A 14,902-nucleotide genomic window follows, 5' to 3' on the forward strand; every position below is an offset into this window, starting at 1 on the left:
AGTAAATGAGACTAACAAACTTTACAAAATATCAAATTTATTTAGATTTTTTTTTATATAAAAGATTGCACATGCACACCCACACAGTAATTTGTAACCACCAATATAGGCTGATAATTCTTATAAAGCTAGCACACAATTGCAGACTTTTAAACAATATGGTCTTCAAGACACCATGGGGAAAGCTTGCACTGTTTGATTATAAAGTTAAATGTACAAAAAAGGCAGTTTGAAAATCAAGTATAAACATTTAAAAACAATTTTACAAATGGACAAAGTACAAAAAGAGCAACAGTCACTCAAAATGAATAGAAGCAATGTCTGAGGACGTGGTCCGTACATAGGAAAGGATGGTCATCAGTCTACTGCAGGTTATCGAGGCTGCTCGGCCGACAATTGTACACAAAGTATTTCAGAATGTTTTTGCATACATTCTCTTTTTTTTTGGCAGTTTCAGTTAAACTCTTGTGTGTAGAAAAAATAGGCTAGATTTTTTAAAGTACATGGGAGGATGAAATGGAAAACGGTATGATGTGAGAAGATACAGGAAGAGGTGGACTTTTTCATTTCACGCACAAAGACGGACATCTGCACAATCCTTTTGGGCAGCTTTGAAAATACATTGGCTTTCAATTCATTTTACATTCACTACTCTACATTAAGGTGTAGATATATGCTTGTGTGTGTATATATATATATATATATATGTATATATTATTTATCGATATACAGTACTTGTATCCTGCACCAACATTAACGTGGGACACTGAACAGGCGTCAATGACATATTGGCTTAAATAAACATCGGATCTAGTGGAGTCTGGGTTAGGAGGGTAGAGGTAGCCTTGTGTCTCACTGTATACTACTGTGAATCAAACTTGTAGCTTAGTGAATTGTCGTATGTTGTAACTCATATGCAGTACCACTTAATTTGCTGATAGTATATCACACAGAATAACTATTTGTTCTTATATAACTTCTGTTTTAAATCTGGCATCACAGTCAAAAATAAGTCCCTTCGTTTTTTGTTTTTTTCTTCTGTAGCCAAATAATCTGTTACTGGGACACTCTTTTTCTTTACCTCATCTCTTGTCCGTGTCTGAGAGTAAAAACTGCATTTTTATATCTGGGCCTTAAGCGTGAATGATGTATATTGTAAACACGGGGGTCTCGGACGGTTCTATGCAAGCTACGGGAACCACGGCGGTCACACGTTACCCTGCATGTCACAAGTCAGGATTAACATCTGCAAACGGAGTCAGGTTTCTGAAAAGAACAACGTAAATGAGTGGTAGGCATGGAACTGCATCTCCTACTGGACAAAGTACTAACCATTGTGCGATTATAAGGCAAATACATGGAGGTTGGATCTGCTAGGCATTTCAGTTCAGGTTGATTTACTGCAGAGACCCTGTAGTAGATACAGTATGTGCTTGTGCTGTGTCCGTCGTGTTTGTGTGAGGGGAACTCATGACTCTGTCACAGCTCTTGAAATAGAGCAGAAGAGGAGAGTTGATTCTGCTGATTTGTCAAAGTGTACTGCACCACTCCGAGCCCGTCACACAACACGCGTCCCCGAGGGATCAGGAGGGAATGTGCTGCAGTAAAGCATCAAACCTCTCTTAATATTAATGTGACTGTCTGTTTTGAACGAGCCCAAGTCAAGACGCTCCAGAGTCCATCTATCATATTCAAAACGGACTCCAAAAATGATCTAAGCCCCCGGAATTTAAATGACTCGTGGTCTGTTAAGTGCCAGACTTGACCGAGCGCAAAGTGGAAATGGCTCCGAGCCCCATCTGTTCACAACAGAACTTCCCCAGCCAGAGACTTGGAGGTAAGATGCTCAACACTACATCGTCTGACACCATGAGGTCATGAGACCCTAGTATGAAATGTGTTATTGAAAATATGCGATTGGTACTGTTAATAAAATACAAATACTCTAGTATACAACAGATGTACAAGAATAAAGCATTTGCTAAGCTCACAAATGCCACCTGTCCACTGTAGAATATTGAGAATTTAAAAATAAACAAATGAATAAAAACACTACGTGGATGTGGATGGTACGTTCCAAGTAGGTCAGGAAGTTATTTTACAGCGCCGAGTCTTTGCAATAGTTTCTTCCCTTTGGAGAGCAGTCCCTTTCTTTTTTTGGAGAAGTGCATGTCCATTGGGGCCCTGATGGGACTGCCGGGCCCCACGGTGGCAGGGCCAGAGCCAGGGAGGTGTGGGCGCACTGTGGGAGAGGCTGCTCTTCTGGGCGGAGCCGATTTTTCCAATGGAACCTAATGGGAGACCCGTAAGGGACAGTTGAGGGTGTTAAAAAGCCGACTGTCTCTCACACCTCAGTCCCTACTCCCCTCTTTCTCTTAAGTCCTTTCTGTCTCAGCAGGGCCACAATAGTTCTGAAGTCTACCTCCCTGGATGTTGTCCTGTACACTCAGGTATAGATACACACTGCTACCCTCCCGCCCTCTCTGTCAGGTATAAACATGTATTTATTTATTTATTTGAACAAATCTGCTTTAAATAAGCTACGACAACATAGAATTTAAGCATGACATTGACTAACTTCCACATCGGTGTAACAACATTTCCCCACAATGACTATCAAAGGCAGGGCAGTTTCTCTCACACAGACGGATACATTTGTATTTTGGGACAAAGGGGGGGCATATTTATATCACATTCACTTTCCTTTCTCTTAAATAGAAATAGATATTTACTGATACAACTGGGTTACAGAGAAACTACGAGCCACTATTCCTTTTCTGTAATCATGAGCTAAAAGGCTCCTTTAAATTGCACTTCGGGGAGACAGATTGACCGATTTAGAAGTTCAGTTCACACACCACAACATGGAACGTGTGGTTTTAAAGCAAGCTAGGTAACTTTTGAGAGAACAAGCTAATGTTTCACTTGCAAAAATAAAAAGCTGCTCAAAACAATAAAACTAAGCACTACCCGGTCCAATAATCTGAATGGATTTGTGGCTGCAGCCTTGCTAATTCTGACGGGATAAAAATTTCTTGATGACTACGTTTGATAAATATTATCATTCTTTATTTGTCTTATTGTTTATCTTGTAACGATCAATCGTAGACGCAGAGGTCGCTTCTCAGCAAAAGTTGCATAGTCTCACTTTAAATCAGTAAATGTTCTAATCTTGTTTCACAGATTAACAACCAAAAATAAATAAATAAATAATAACTCCTTTGCCTCAACTGATTTTTTTTTTTTTTTTTTTTAAATATTCCATCAGTGTAATCAGAACTGCAAAATCAAAATGGATACTTTTGGTATTTTTGCATAAACTTGGAAGGTTTTCTGTATATGTCACACTATCAAATTGTTTTTTATTTTTTTGTGCAACAATGGCCTTTTAGCTTACCATGAGTTACAGCAGGACTTATTTCAGGAGACGGACATTGCCATGTACAACACTCAGAGAAACAACTGAAGATACCATACTTCTTGTCTAATGCATTGGCTAGGGTTATGTCCTGCCAACCAACAGTATTCACAGAGTGTTTGGATAAAACAAAAGCAAACAAACAAAAGGTTCCTAAAACTACCTACAAAGGCCTAGCAACGCTAAAGGAATGTCATACAAAGTATACATGTTGCATACCAGAAACTAAGGGTACCCATGACATCTGCATTAGACGAGGGGAGCGTAATCTTGGTATCCTCAGTTGCTCACTTACGTGACGGAAACAGAGCCTTTAAGGTGTGAAATGAACACTCTTCTTCTGTTTTGCCAAGCGGGTGAGGAAAAGAAGTAAAAAAAAATATATATGGTGATGGCATTTCAATAGTTTGCACTATGACAATGGCAAATTAGAACACGAAGAAATCAACATCTGATGACACCTATCAATATTTTCAACAGTTGCATTATTTGTTAAACACAAAAATAACATCACATATGTACATTTAATAAATAATTACTTCTGAAATTCTTCTCTGATGGCAACATAGGCTAGGTGACCTTTACGTGCTACTTTACAAGAAAGCAATTTACAAAACAAGGCGTTCAGGAGCAAATACAAAAGTCGTACTATGCTAGACTAATCTTTATAGAAAATGTTCAAGAATTCATGCATCTGGACTATATACCATGCTGAGCTACAGACTACATAGTTCATCTTTCAGTACAACAAAACTATTTACTCTATTAGAAATGAACACAGAATATATTCATAAAGCATCTGTTCGAATGCTTAATATGCATGTGCAAAATGTGTTAACTGCTGTTTTTCTGGACACGGCGCAAGTAAAAAGTCACAGGAGCTTCTCCCCTTCCGTTTGACTCTCATTGAGAATGCTTTATGAATACAATATATCCATTATACAATGCACAACTTCCCCCCTTTCACAGCAGTAAACATGAAAAATAAAAGTGCCTCTGTCAAGTATTAGTCTTAAAGTTTTTTTTCTTCTTCTTCTTCATAGATACAGTGTAATGCTCTAAAGTCAGAAATCCCATTGTACTTGGATCAATGAGACACACACACACACACAGACACAAAACTAAAGGAGATAGAGGGAACTGAAAAGAGTAAATGGATGACAGAGGGCTAGTACTGCGAAGGAGCATGTACCCTTTTGGTCTTTATCCGTGCTGGAGTGTCCTGGGGGTATCGAGATGGTGAGTCTGTGAGAAAAACCTCTACATCATCAGGCACTTCTTCTAGAAAGTTGGAAGGAACGAGTCCCTTGTGTCCGTTGAGCTCGCCCTGTGGAGTACACGAGGACAGTGAGACTCCCTCTGCTGTGTTTACTTTCCCCAGACTTAGAAAGTTCACATTAAAGCCGGGAAATGAACCAACAACTGATGTCTGAATTATATTTCTCTGAACTGGTCCCTTGATTATTTTACTGTAACCCTGGTTTCAAGGGCTGGTTGCAACCGTCCTTTACTACGTCATATTAGGATAAAAGACTAAAAGATCATGGAAGCAGTGTAAAAAATTTAAATTAAAATAAATTTAAAAAAGCTGGATTTTCAGAAAAAAAATAAAGTTGTAAAATTTGTAATTCATGACACACAAAACAAAACAATTTTAAATTTAGGAGATGGGTCCAAATCTGAACAATGTTTTAAAATGTTGATTCTGGCATAAACATTACATATCTATTTTCCTGTAAAGTTGTGATTTTACATCTCGTATATATGAGGGCAGCTTTGGCTCAGTAGGTAGAGCGAGTAGTTCACAAACCAGAGAGTTAGCAATTCGATCCCAGAACGTGCCACACGCCAAAGTATCCTGAAAGAGCAAGACACTGAACCCCCAGTTGTCCTTGGTGTGTGGCACTAGTGTGTGAATGTGTGTGAGTGAGTGAATGGGTAGATGTGTCTGTGGCTGTAAAGTGCTTTGGGACCAACTGGTAGAAAGACGCTATACAACATATAAGATGAGGTTGCTTTAAGCGTTATCTATCTTAACCCTTTTTAACAGTATGTTTCCTCTGTAACTGCAATTCATTGTATGTGGGTACATGCATTACATATGCACCAATCAGGCATAACATTATGACCACCTCCCTAGTATTGTGTATGTCTCCCTTGTGTCTCCAAACAGTTGAGACTCATCAGAATAGACATGGTCCTTCTGAGGGTGTCCTGTGGTGTCTGGAAACAGGATGTTGTTAGTGGGGGTCTTTGGGTTCTATGGGTTGAGGGGAGGGGACTGTGTGCATCATACCACAGATAGTTGATCAGTTTTGGGATCTAGTGAATTTGGAGGCCAGGTCGACACCTTGTGCTGTTCTTCATGTTGTTCCTAAACTGATTTTGCGTGTGTGTGTGTGTCAAGGAGTATCATTGCTATGGGGTGGAGGTGTCTGGTCTGGTCTGGTCTGGTCTGGTCTAGGTGGGTGGTACATGTCTAAGTGGCATCCACATTAATGCCAGGTCCAAATGTTTCCCAGAAGAATTGAATTGTCACAAGATGGCCAAAGTTATTTATTTAACCTATCAGTGGTTTTAATGTTGTGGCTGATCGGTGTGCATGCCAAAAAATATAAACAGACAGAAGTAACCTTGGCAACTTGGTTTACTGCAGATACAACAAACTTATCTCGTAGAATTAATTTCTGAACAAATCCTTTCTTTGCTTTAAGTGCCTTATGCAAAACTTGACAAGCTTTGGGGAACGTTGCGTACTTACATAGTAAAAGCCATCTTCATCTATTTCACCAAATACTGTGATGACATCACCAGCACAGAAAGTCAGCTCAGCCTGTCAAGGAAGAACAAGCAGTGAGGTGCGTTCAGCCTGTCGTACTGTCGTCCACAGCCGTTTAAGTGTGCCGAAAAACTTTCCCAAACATCAAATCTAGTGGGGTTTGATGGGTTTGAAATGTTGTGCTTCCTTCTCCAAATCAATGTGATGCATCTTAAACACGAGTGTCAATTCAGTCTCAGCGGACGGACTGTTGCAACTGTAAATGCATCAAATGGAGTAACTTTGAAGACAGGACTGAAACACACTGGGCACGTCTCTGCTATGGGGAGTCCCCAGAACACACAAACCAAACAGAGCGTATGTACAGTATGTAGGAGAGAGGTCGACACAAAAGACCAAACCGAGGAGGGGAGATGCTGGCTCAGGCAATGCATGGGGGTGCTGTATTCATGACCACCGAGGACAGAGGGCTGTGGCCTGTCGTCCGAAGCCCACCTCCTCCTTTGCACTCCAACAAACGAGGGGAGGAAACACACACAGAGTAGACATTACCATACCCTCCTCAGCCTCACTCACCTCCTCATTCAGTCTGCTGCCTTCATACTGTGACGGTGGCAATGCCAATAGAAAGGTGAGAGTAAGTGAAACCAGGGGGAAGGGCCCAAAGAAAACAGCATGGGAAAGTACTTTCAATCCTCCAGCTAACACAGTGCTAACTGTAACTCCTCGTTATCTAATTCAATTATTCAACATGGTCTCATCAAGAGTTAGACAAGAGTATGAGTATAGCACCGCACCTGTGTGTTAAATATGAAGCTACAGCTACAACATTTACGTAACTTCATATATATAATTCATAGAGATACATTTTAAACTTTAGACAGACCGGCTCTCCCCCTGATTTCTCATGTCTAATCATTTTCAACACACAGACAAAACAGTGGTATTAATCTTTTCACGTAACTCGGCAACAGAGCGGATTAAGTGCGTTTTCCCACAGGGCTCATCTCAGCGCCCGTGCGGCTCAAAAAGGTCTCGTGCTGTTGCGTCTTTTGCGCTGTCGCTAACGTGGCGGCTGTGGCAGAGAACGGTCACGACAACAAGGAAAGCGGGATCTACAGGAGGACAGTACCTCAACATCAACGTTGGGGGAGCTCTCTCGGGGGTCGTAGTCGTACAGAGCCACCATCCTCCGCGTCGACATCGGATGCTGGCGCCCGCTCCGCCTGTTTCTTTCTGCGAAGAGGAAAAGTGATAAAATACAGAAACAAGGGCGAGAGAAATTTGTGGTAATAAAAAAAAAATGTGCAATGATCAGCGATGAATTGAACTGTGAACTGTGTCATATTAGTAGAGCTTACATGGAAGAAATTAGCAACAGATAAGTAAAGGATTGTAAGGAATGAGGGAAAAACTATTAAGAAGAAGGAGAAAGCAGAAGAGCATCTTGCTGGACACAGACCTCTCTTAGATTTTCTGGACCTGCGATTTATTGAGCGGCCATCTTTGAAACGGTCACAGTTCACTTCACAGGAAAGCAGAAAAACATAATTAAGTGGGAGGAGGCGACGCAAGTCAGTAAAAGACAGTTTACAGTACAGCATTAAGTCAGAGGTTGTAAGGGTGAAAGAGAAAAGCAAAGCCAGGCAGTCCTTTACGGAAGATCATGTCTCACCTAACTTCTCCACAGGAGTGTTGAGTGGGAGGAAGCCCTGCTTAAGGAGCTGGTCCATCATATCATCGTCCTCCGTTTGGATCTCAGAGACCATGTTGCAGGGGATCAGACCCACTCTGTCTCGGATCTCTGCCCTGTAGAAGCCATCTGTGTCTTTATTTCCAAACACCTAAAAGAACAGAGCATCAGAGGAAGAGGCTCAGTTAGAAACAGATGACAGATAGCACTGATAGAAACATCCATCTATCTATCGGTCTGTCTGTAGGTGTTACAGCGCCAAGAATAAAGTCACCACCTTGATGATCTGGCCCTCCTTGAATGGCAGCTCCTCGTCCGCAGCGTCTGGGTTTGGCGACATGGACATGGGGTCGTAGTCGAACAGAGCCACGAACACACGGGTCATCTCCTCCAGCTCAGACTCCTCGTAGTACTCTGGGGAGCGCCGCCCCCGCCCGTGTCTGCGCCCGCCATAGCCGTCTGAAACATAGAGGAGGCCTCTGCTGCTACTACCAGCCTTATACAGCCACGTTGGCTGTAGAGGCAATGAGAGCAGAAGATGTCTCTTTGTTAGAGCTGACAGGGGAGAGGGGGGATGAGATGCATGTGTGAAAAAAGAGCCAGAAGTCGAATGCGATAATTATAGTTTCAATCTGTTGCGCGTCAAAAAAAAAAGAAAAAAAAGAAGAAGAGAAAAAAACGCTCACTTGCGAAAAGTGAAAGATTTCACAATCTAAGGGTTCTTTGTTCACACATCTCTGTTTGCTGGTGTGTCAGGTACCAAACATCACTGGACACAGAACAACACAGCACAGACAGGAAACACATATCAAGCAGTTTTGGGTGCGAGGGAAACTCAATGACTGTGCACACCAGGAGGACACAAGTAACACTGGGCTGTTGTTCATTGCTGTTTCACTGCCTTATCTCGCAGAGGCTGATCAGCATGCAAGCTTTCCCTGGATTAGACATGACGGGGAGAGCATTCCTACACCGAAATGCAGGTGTTATCTCATGCTTTTAGGTCACATCTGGGAACAATGTGCAGCGCCAACGAGGGAAAGGAGGCACATTCCCGTGGGAGACAACACATCGAATGCCCCGGCAGTTCCTGGCAACGCAGATATCAGGGACAGTGAGGGGGAAGGGATGAACCTGATATCAGTTCCCCATGCTTCTCATGGATCACCATGTTAAATGTTTCAATGGCAGATTGTAAGTCTGAGTAATGGCTCAGAGGGGCTGCAACGAGTACCGACTAAGCAACTGAAATGCTTTCGGGGAGATGTGAATGTAGAATGCGCTCCGACGTTGTCAAACATGTTCGTCTATTGCAGAGTTAATGGAAGTGCAACCGAGTGATACCAACAAGGCAGAAGTGCACTAATTCCTCCAGTAAGTGCGTCTTTCCTTCTCACTGTAGTTTAAACGGGTCATGCAAAAGTAATATAGTAAACCGGGTGGGGTGTCATGTAGGCCGGTGGAGAAGGAAAAGAGGAGGTTGCGGAGAGGATAAGGAAGAGTAGGGCGGGTTAAGTTGCGGCAGGGTGGGGAGGCCTGGATATGAAGGGTGAATGGGAAGAGTGGGCGGGTTAGGGTTTCTTGGGATTGAAGGTGTAGGAGTACATACAGGGAAGGGATTGTCATTCTCCAGCAACGGGAAAAGTGGCCAGTCTTGTCTTCCCCCGTCAGCTTTATTGGGCTAAGCTAAACTGAACAAAGCAGCTAACTGTCCAGCACAGAACAAAGACCACCATGATATCACTGCATGTATTCAAAGAACAACTGTTGGCCTTTTCTGGCACTGACATGATGAATTGTCATCTTGGAGAGAAGCTGCACCACATACCATATTGATCCTCTGAGGACATAGACCGCCATATCCTGCGCCGAGCTACACTGCCATAGTAAACATCCTCCTTGACGGGTGAGAGGTTCCCCTCACTCCCCTCACTGTTACTGTCCATGGTGATCTCTACAGAAGACACCAATCACAACGGTCAGAGATCCCCCGCACACACACTCTGCTCTAGCCCATGGCTCATTCACTCATGCTGAGACAGAAGGATGATGAGGTTGTCCTGAGGCGAGGAGGATGGGGGTAGGTAGGGGGAGGTGTAAAAGGCAACAGGTTTCACTCTGGAGTCACTGGGTGTAAAACAGCAATGGTTGCGGTAAGGTCAGACTGGGCGGTCATGGAAACATGTTAACCTACAGTGAACACAGGTATGCGGAGTGTGTCTGCGATAACTTTCCTGCAAAACTGCATGTGAACATTTGGCGAATCCAGCTCATGAGGATGGATGGCTACAGGGTGTAAAAACACCCCACAACTAAAAAAAAAAAAAAAAAAAAGAGGGGGGGGGGGGGGGGGGGTCGTCTACGTGGTTGTTTGAGCTCTATGGGAGAGATGTACAGCTCGGCTAACATGGGCAAGGGAAACACATGGTATAAATAGCACAAACATCAGGTGGCCCTGCAGGTGGAGATCCTCATGTGGTGACCTCACTAACCAATGGATGGGATGGGTCGCCGCTGAGGGGGGGTGCCGATGTGAACCGGCCTCCTCCCTGAATGGTCCAGACGATCCGCGCTCCCATGCGACGGTGAGTTCCCAATGATCTTTAGAGTAAAAAACAACAGATGAGAGGTTAGAACAACAAGTCGCCTGCAGAGTGAAGACAAGCAAAAGAATCCCTCAATCTTGTGAAAACAACTGAAAAACCTTAAGAGCAAATGATGTGTCTTCCATTTGTCCTTAGGGAGGCAAAATAATAGTAAATAAATAAAGAAAGAAAGAAAAGTAAGAAAGAAACTCAACAAACCATCAAAACATGTAAATCAAATCAACCCCCAACACAACAACATGGACTGGGGCTCAGGACTGGGGATCAGATGTTTAGCTAAAGACCATTTGTTTGGATTGTTTTGTTCTGTGCATGTCAGCTCCTTGATGAGAAAAGGAAGCAAATGACGGCACAAGAGACAGAATAAACAGTGGATGAGAAGATGACAAATGGCGGGCGAGTGTGGTCGAAACAGACGTGTTAAAGATGTAGTTGTGTGAGCGAAGTCATTATAGCTGCAGCCCAGGGCTTTGGATAACTACTGCCAAAAAAATGTAATATATGAGAAGTTATTATGAACAAGACATTTTATTTTTTTTGCTGAGAGAAGTGAAATAGATAAGCAAGTGATGATGCAAATGGGTTGAAGGCTAAATGAATCCCCCGCAGGCTGCAGCAGACTTCATTTGGCCTTATTTTGTATGCAAAGGCGGCGTGTGCTGAAATGAAGCTCGAGGCACGTGGCGGAGCGCTACATCTGCAGCTCTAGAGGGCCAGACATGGAGAGCGACATATGAAGCTGGCAGCTGGCGGAGAGGTGACACAGACGGGGAGGAAAAGACAGGAGCAGCACATCCCCATGCACTGCACAGAGACTTTTCTTTTAAATGGAGCCTTTTACCCTCAGAGACATGAGAAGTCAAAACTCGGTTAAATGGCCTTTAGGTAATTGAAAGCGTTACTTTAAACTCCACCTAACATTCTGAATACAAGCAAAGTAATCCACACAAAATAAAACAATCAAATCAGATCGACCATGAACACATGATAACTTGTCAAGAATGAGGAGGGAGAAAAAAAAGCCAAATGAAAAAGAAGGGGGTCATCATAAAAAACGGACAACATTTAGAAAAACAGAATGGCTGCAGCTTGCTGATGGAAAGTACAGCAGAAAGTCGGAATCACACACCAGCGGCTGGTCCCGGTTGAGCCTGGACAAAGACTGGGCCCTAGCCTCCCTGTGGGGGCTGTAATAGACCCTGTCCAGTTCGTTCAGCCTGCCCTCGCTCAGGGCCCCTTCCCTGGAGTAGTTTCGCGGCCCGGCCTCCCGACCAGGCCCAAAGTGATCCCTGTTCCTAAAGTCACCCGTGTGTACTGACTTGGTTGCAGTCGCTGGGGCGTCAGAGAACTCCTCCTCCACGCTGCACTGGCGGGTGAGAGTTCTTTTACGGCCCATAGCCAGCGCCCGCCTTTCTACGGGGCCTTCACAGTGGATGACGCGCACAGGCCCCCTCATCGGACTCCCATGTGCATAGTAGTTTCGATGACCCCGCCCCAGAGAGCCCTCTTCCTCGCTGCCACAGTCTAAGCCACTGTCGGGACTCTTGGTGTTCTGGCGGTTGGGTCGTCCCAAGATGAGGTTGTCCGCGTTGTAGCAGTAGCGGCTGTCAGTGAAGCGAGGGGAGGAGCGCTGGCGCTGCAGGCGGGAATTTTTGCTGGAGGCGGGATGGTTGCGCGCACGAGGGTCCTGGGGGTACATCCTCCGCTGGGTGTGAGGAGTCCCCGGCCGGCCGCCGTCTTCAAAGCACAGACGCTGACCCATGCTGTCCACGCTGTCCGACTCCTCCTCGGCCACCTCGGGGATGCTGTGGAGACGCTTGCTGCGCAGCGACTTCTGCTTCACCACCTCCCTCTGGAGATCCCAGCAGTCTCTCTCCTCGGCCAAGTCCTGACGCTTGTAGTACGCCTTCAGCCACGGCCGAGGCAGAAAGGTTCCACAATTTCACAGTTCATTGAGAGTCCGTTCGATTCAAAAGTTTCAGTTTAGATTTTTTTTTTTGCGAGGGGGTTTTGAAAAGTTTTTTCGACGGGTTTTTAGAACAGGCGGGGAAAAACACAGTTTTTATGTGAATAAGAACAAATGGGGGGGAAAGACAAAATAAAGACAGAATTAGTTATTTGTGGCAATGTAGTAAGACATGCAGTCTCATTCCGTGAGGAGGAAATGGCATGCTCTGAACAGGAATCTGTCAAGGATCCGAGATGGAGTGACATTTTTGCCAACAGATTTTCAATGAGGGAAATACTCGAACGAAACGTCAAGTTACAGGCTGAGTTAGTGGCACAGCTGAGAGACAGATGAACACGTTAAAGTGGATGGCACGAATAAATACATGTTTGGAAAGTCGAGAATGAACAAAGTAAAGCTGAGTGAGTAGAAGAATCAGCCACCAATGACATACCGAAACATACAGAGCCCAAACTCAAAACAATAGCAGAAGACAATTTGACATTTTCACATTAAACTATTCCTCAGTCACTAGACATGTTTTAAACTGCTTCAGATTTGTGAGGAGACAAGAGACTGCGACTTACAATAGACAATGATGACAAAAAGGATTTGGTGTATTTTAAGAATTTATGCATACCCCTCACAAACACCACATTACTGTTGAGGATAAAATGGGTTAAAAAGAGAAATAACTTATATAAGCATTCACTTTGTTCTGACTTATCATAGCTATTCTCAGTTATAGGACAAAGAATCCATCACTGTCATTATATAATGCTGTTTTCTCATGACGGGACATTGTCTTGACATCCACACATCCCCACTGACAGACCAAATGAAGACAAGTTCATGTACTGACAATGTTAACATTAAATACAAAATTAAACATTAGGACATGACAGACGTGAACAAAAGTGAATATTTCCATTTAAGTGCTCACTTAAATGAGATTCCCATATGCACTTGGTACTGTATGCCATGACCCTTTGATACAGCACAGTATATCAATACTCACACTTCGGTTTTGCATTCTAACTAGCCTGATTGTAACACTTGTAAAACGACTCTGCTGCAGTATAAAAAGCATCAAAATGCAACGCAAACAACAAGAAACAAACCTTATGATTTTAAGGTCTTCCCCTCTCACATGCATCTTACACAGTTACGGTGTACGGGCGTTCTTGTGAGCTCAGCCTGAAATGCATAAAGCTGGTGGGGCTGGGTGGAGGAGCAGGCTGGGGTGGGGAGGTTAACTCAGTTAATATGAGCCATGAGAGTTCAGCCAGGTAAAGCCACGACAGGCCCCCGATCTAGAGCTCGTGAGAGACGGCCGTTTCCTCTGCTGGTGGAAGGACCCCCCTTCCCCAACCCCCTGTCCTCCACATGCCCACCACAGACCAAAGGTGTGCAGGTAAGTATGTACCTTAAGAGTGTTGTGAGAGTTGATGCTGCGCCTGCGGCCCTCTTCCAGCTGCATCTCGGAGTACAGGTCCTCCTCGTCCTCCTCCATTATGTCGGACAGGTCAGAGCCCCGGCTGCTCTCTGTGTGGTACTCCTCGCTGTGGCTGTAGTGGTGATGATGGTGCTAAGAGACACGAGACAAACTTGGGTTAAATGTTGTTTTTGTTCCTAAAGTCACCACCTCCGTGGTTTTGTATAAGAGCAAGTCTTATATGCTTGTGGCAACCTCTATTTATTGTTATTAAATAGACAAAGTGTCTATAGAGAAAAGAGCACTGCAGTGACTGACTGGTGCTAATGATGTCCTTGGAAACCTGAGCCAGCAATCAAAATTTCCTTGAGCTTTCAGTATTGCTTACAAGTCTGCTGGCTGCAAGGCGTTAGGTACACTATGTTAGCCAACGTACTGGATAACTAGACAACTTAACAAATATTCTCCATCTTGTAAAAGTACTTATTTGTGTGGACACAATCTACTGTACAAACGCAGAAACACAAATTAAGATGAGGTCCGATAAGACTGGTGACTTGATGTGTTGCAATTTTATCTTTTGTGTAGCTAACTGATTACATACATCTTCCAAGAAACAAGTGAAGTACGCGCACTCACAGGCTGACCACAGCTTGCGTTATTCTGTACCTGTCTGCCCAACTCTGAGCCTCTGAGGAACTCATCCACCGAGGCTCCTCTCCTCCTCGCATGAGGAGAATCGTAGCCATCCTCCTCCTCATCAGAGTTGAGTGGATGCAAGGCATTACCTCGCTCGCTAAATATATTCCTTTTCTCAACCTGATAAAAGAGATTTTAGACTTTTAGACTGAGAAGATGGAAAAAGATGGAAAAAAGACGAAAACACTGACAATTTGACAATATTTTTAAAGGCACTAACAGTTCTATCTGGAAACAAATACTTGTGTCAGAGGTTTCCAAAGAAACCTGACTTTCAGAAATAAGACATAATTATAATTTCATCCTAAAACATAATCTCTATAG

At 43.8% G+C, this 14,902-nt stretch overlaps 1 protein-coding gene across 22 annotated transcripts in view; it reads right to left on the bottom strand.

Annotated features, from left to right (window-relative positions):
* Positions 1-20: 20 nt before the first annotated feature.
* rimbp2b (RIMS binding protein 2b) overlaps positions 21-14,902 on the bottom strand; it is a 73,442-nt gene continuing 58,560 nt past the window's right edge. For 5 of the 22 annotated variants that reach the window (XM_047591746.1, XM_047591745.1, XM_047591742.1 and 2 more), the window contains 13 exons: positions 14,549-14,698; positions 13,871-14,032; positions 11,626-12,402; positions 10,383-10,491; positions 9,719-9,844; positions 8,168-8,349; positions 7,873-8,041; positions 7,660-7,722; positions 7,330-7,433; positions 6,774-6,800; positions 6,180-6,251; positions 4,611-4,745; positions 21-2,291 (listed from right to left, as the gene is read on the bottom strand). In XM_047591746.1, coding sequence (XP_047447702.1) covers positions 2,094-2,291; positions 4,611-4,745; positions 6,180-6,251; positions 6,774-6,800; positions 7,330-7,433; positions 7,660-7,722; positions 7,873-8,041; positions 8,168-8,349; positions 9,719-9,844; positions 10,383-10,491; positions 11,626-12,402; positions 13,871-14,032; positions 14,549-14,698 — 2,274 coding nt within the window. In that variant the 3' untranslated portion in view covers positions 21-2,093. Of the gene's footprint in view, positions 2,292-3,637; positions 3,759-4,610; positions 4,746-6,179; positions 6,252-6,773; positions 6,801-7,329; positions 7,434-7,659; positions 7,723-7,872; positions 8,042-8,167; positions 8,405-9,718; positions 9,845-10,382; positions 10,492-11,625; positions 12,403-13,870; positions 14,033-14,548; positions 14,699-14,902 lie in introns of those variants that run through there. The other 17 variants (XM_047591761.1, XM_047591755.1, XM_047591762.1 and 14 more) reach the window with 14 other exon arrangements.

Source organism: Mugil cephalus, chromosome 8 (genome assembly GCF_022458985.1).
Source record: "Mugil cephalus isolate CIBA_MC_2020 chromosome 8, CIBA_Mcephalus_1.1, whole genome shotgun sequence".
NCBI lineage: Eukaryota > Metazoa > Chordata > Actinopteri > Mugiliformes > Mugilidae > Mugil > Mugil cephalus.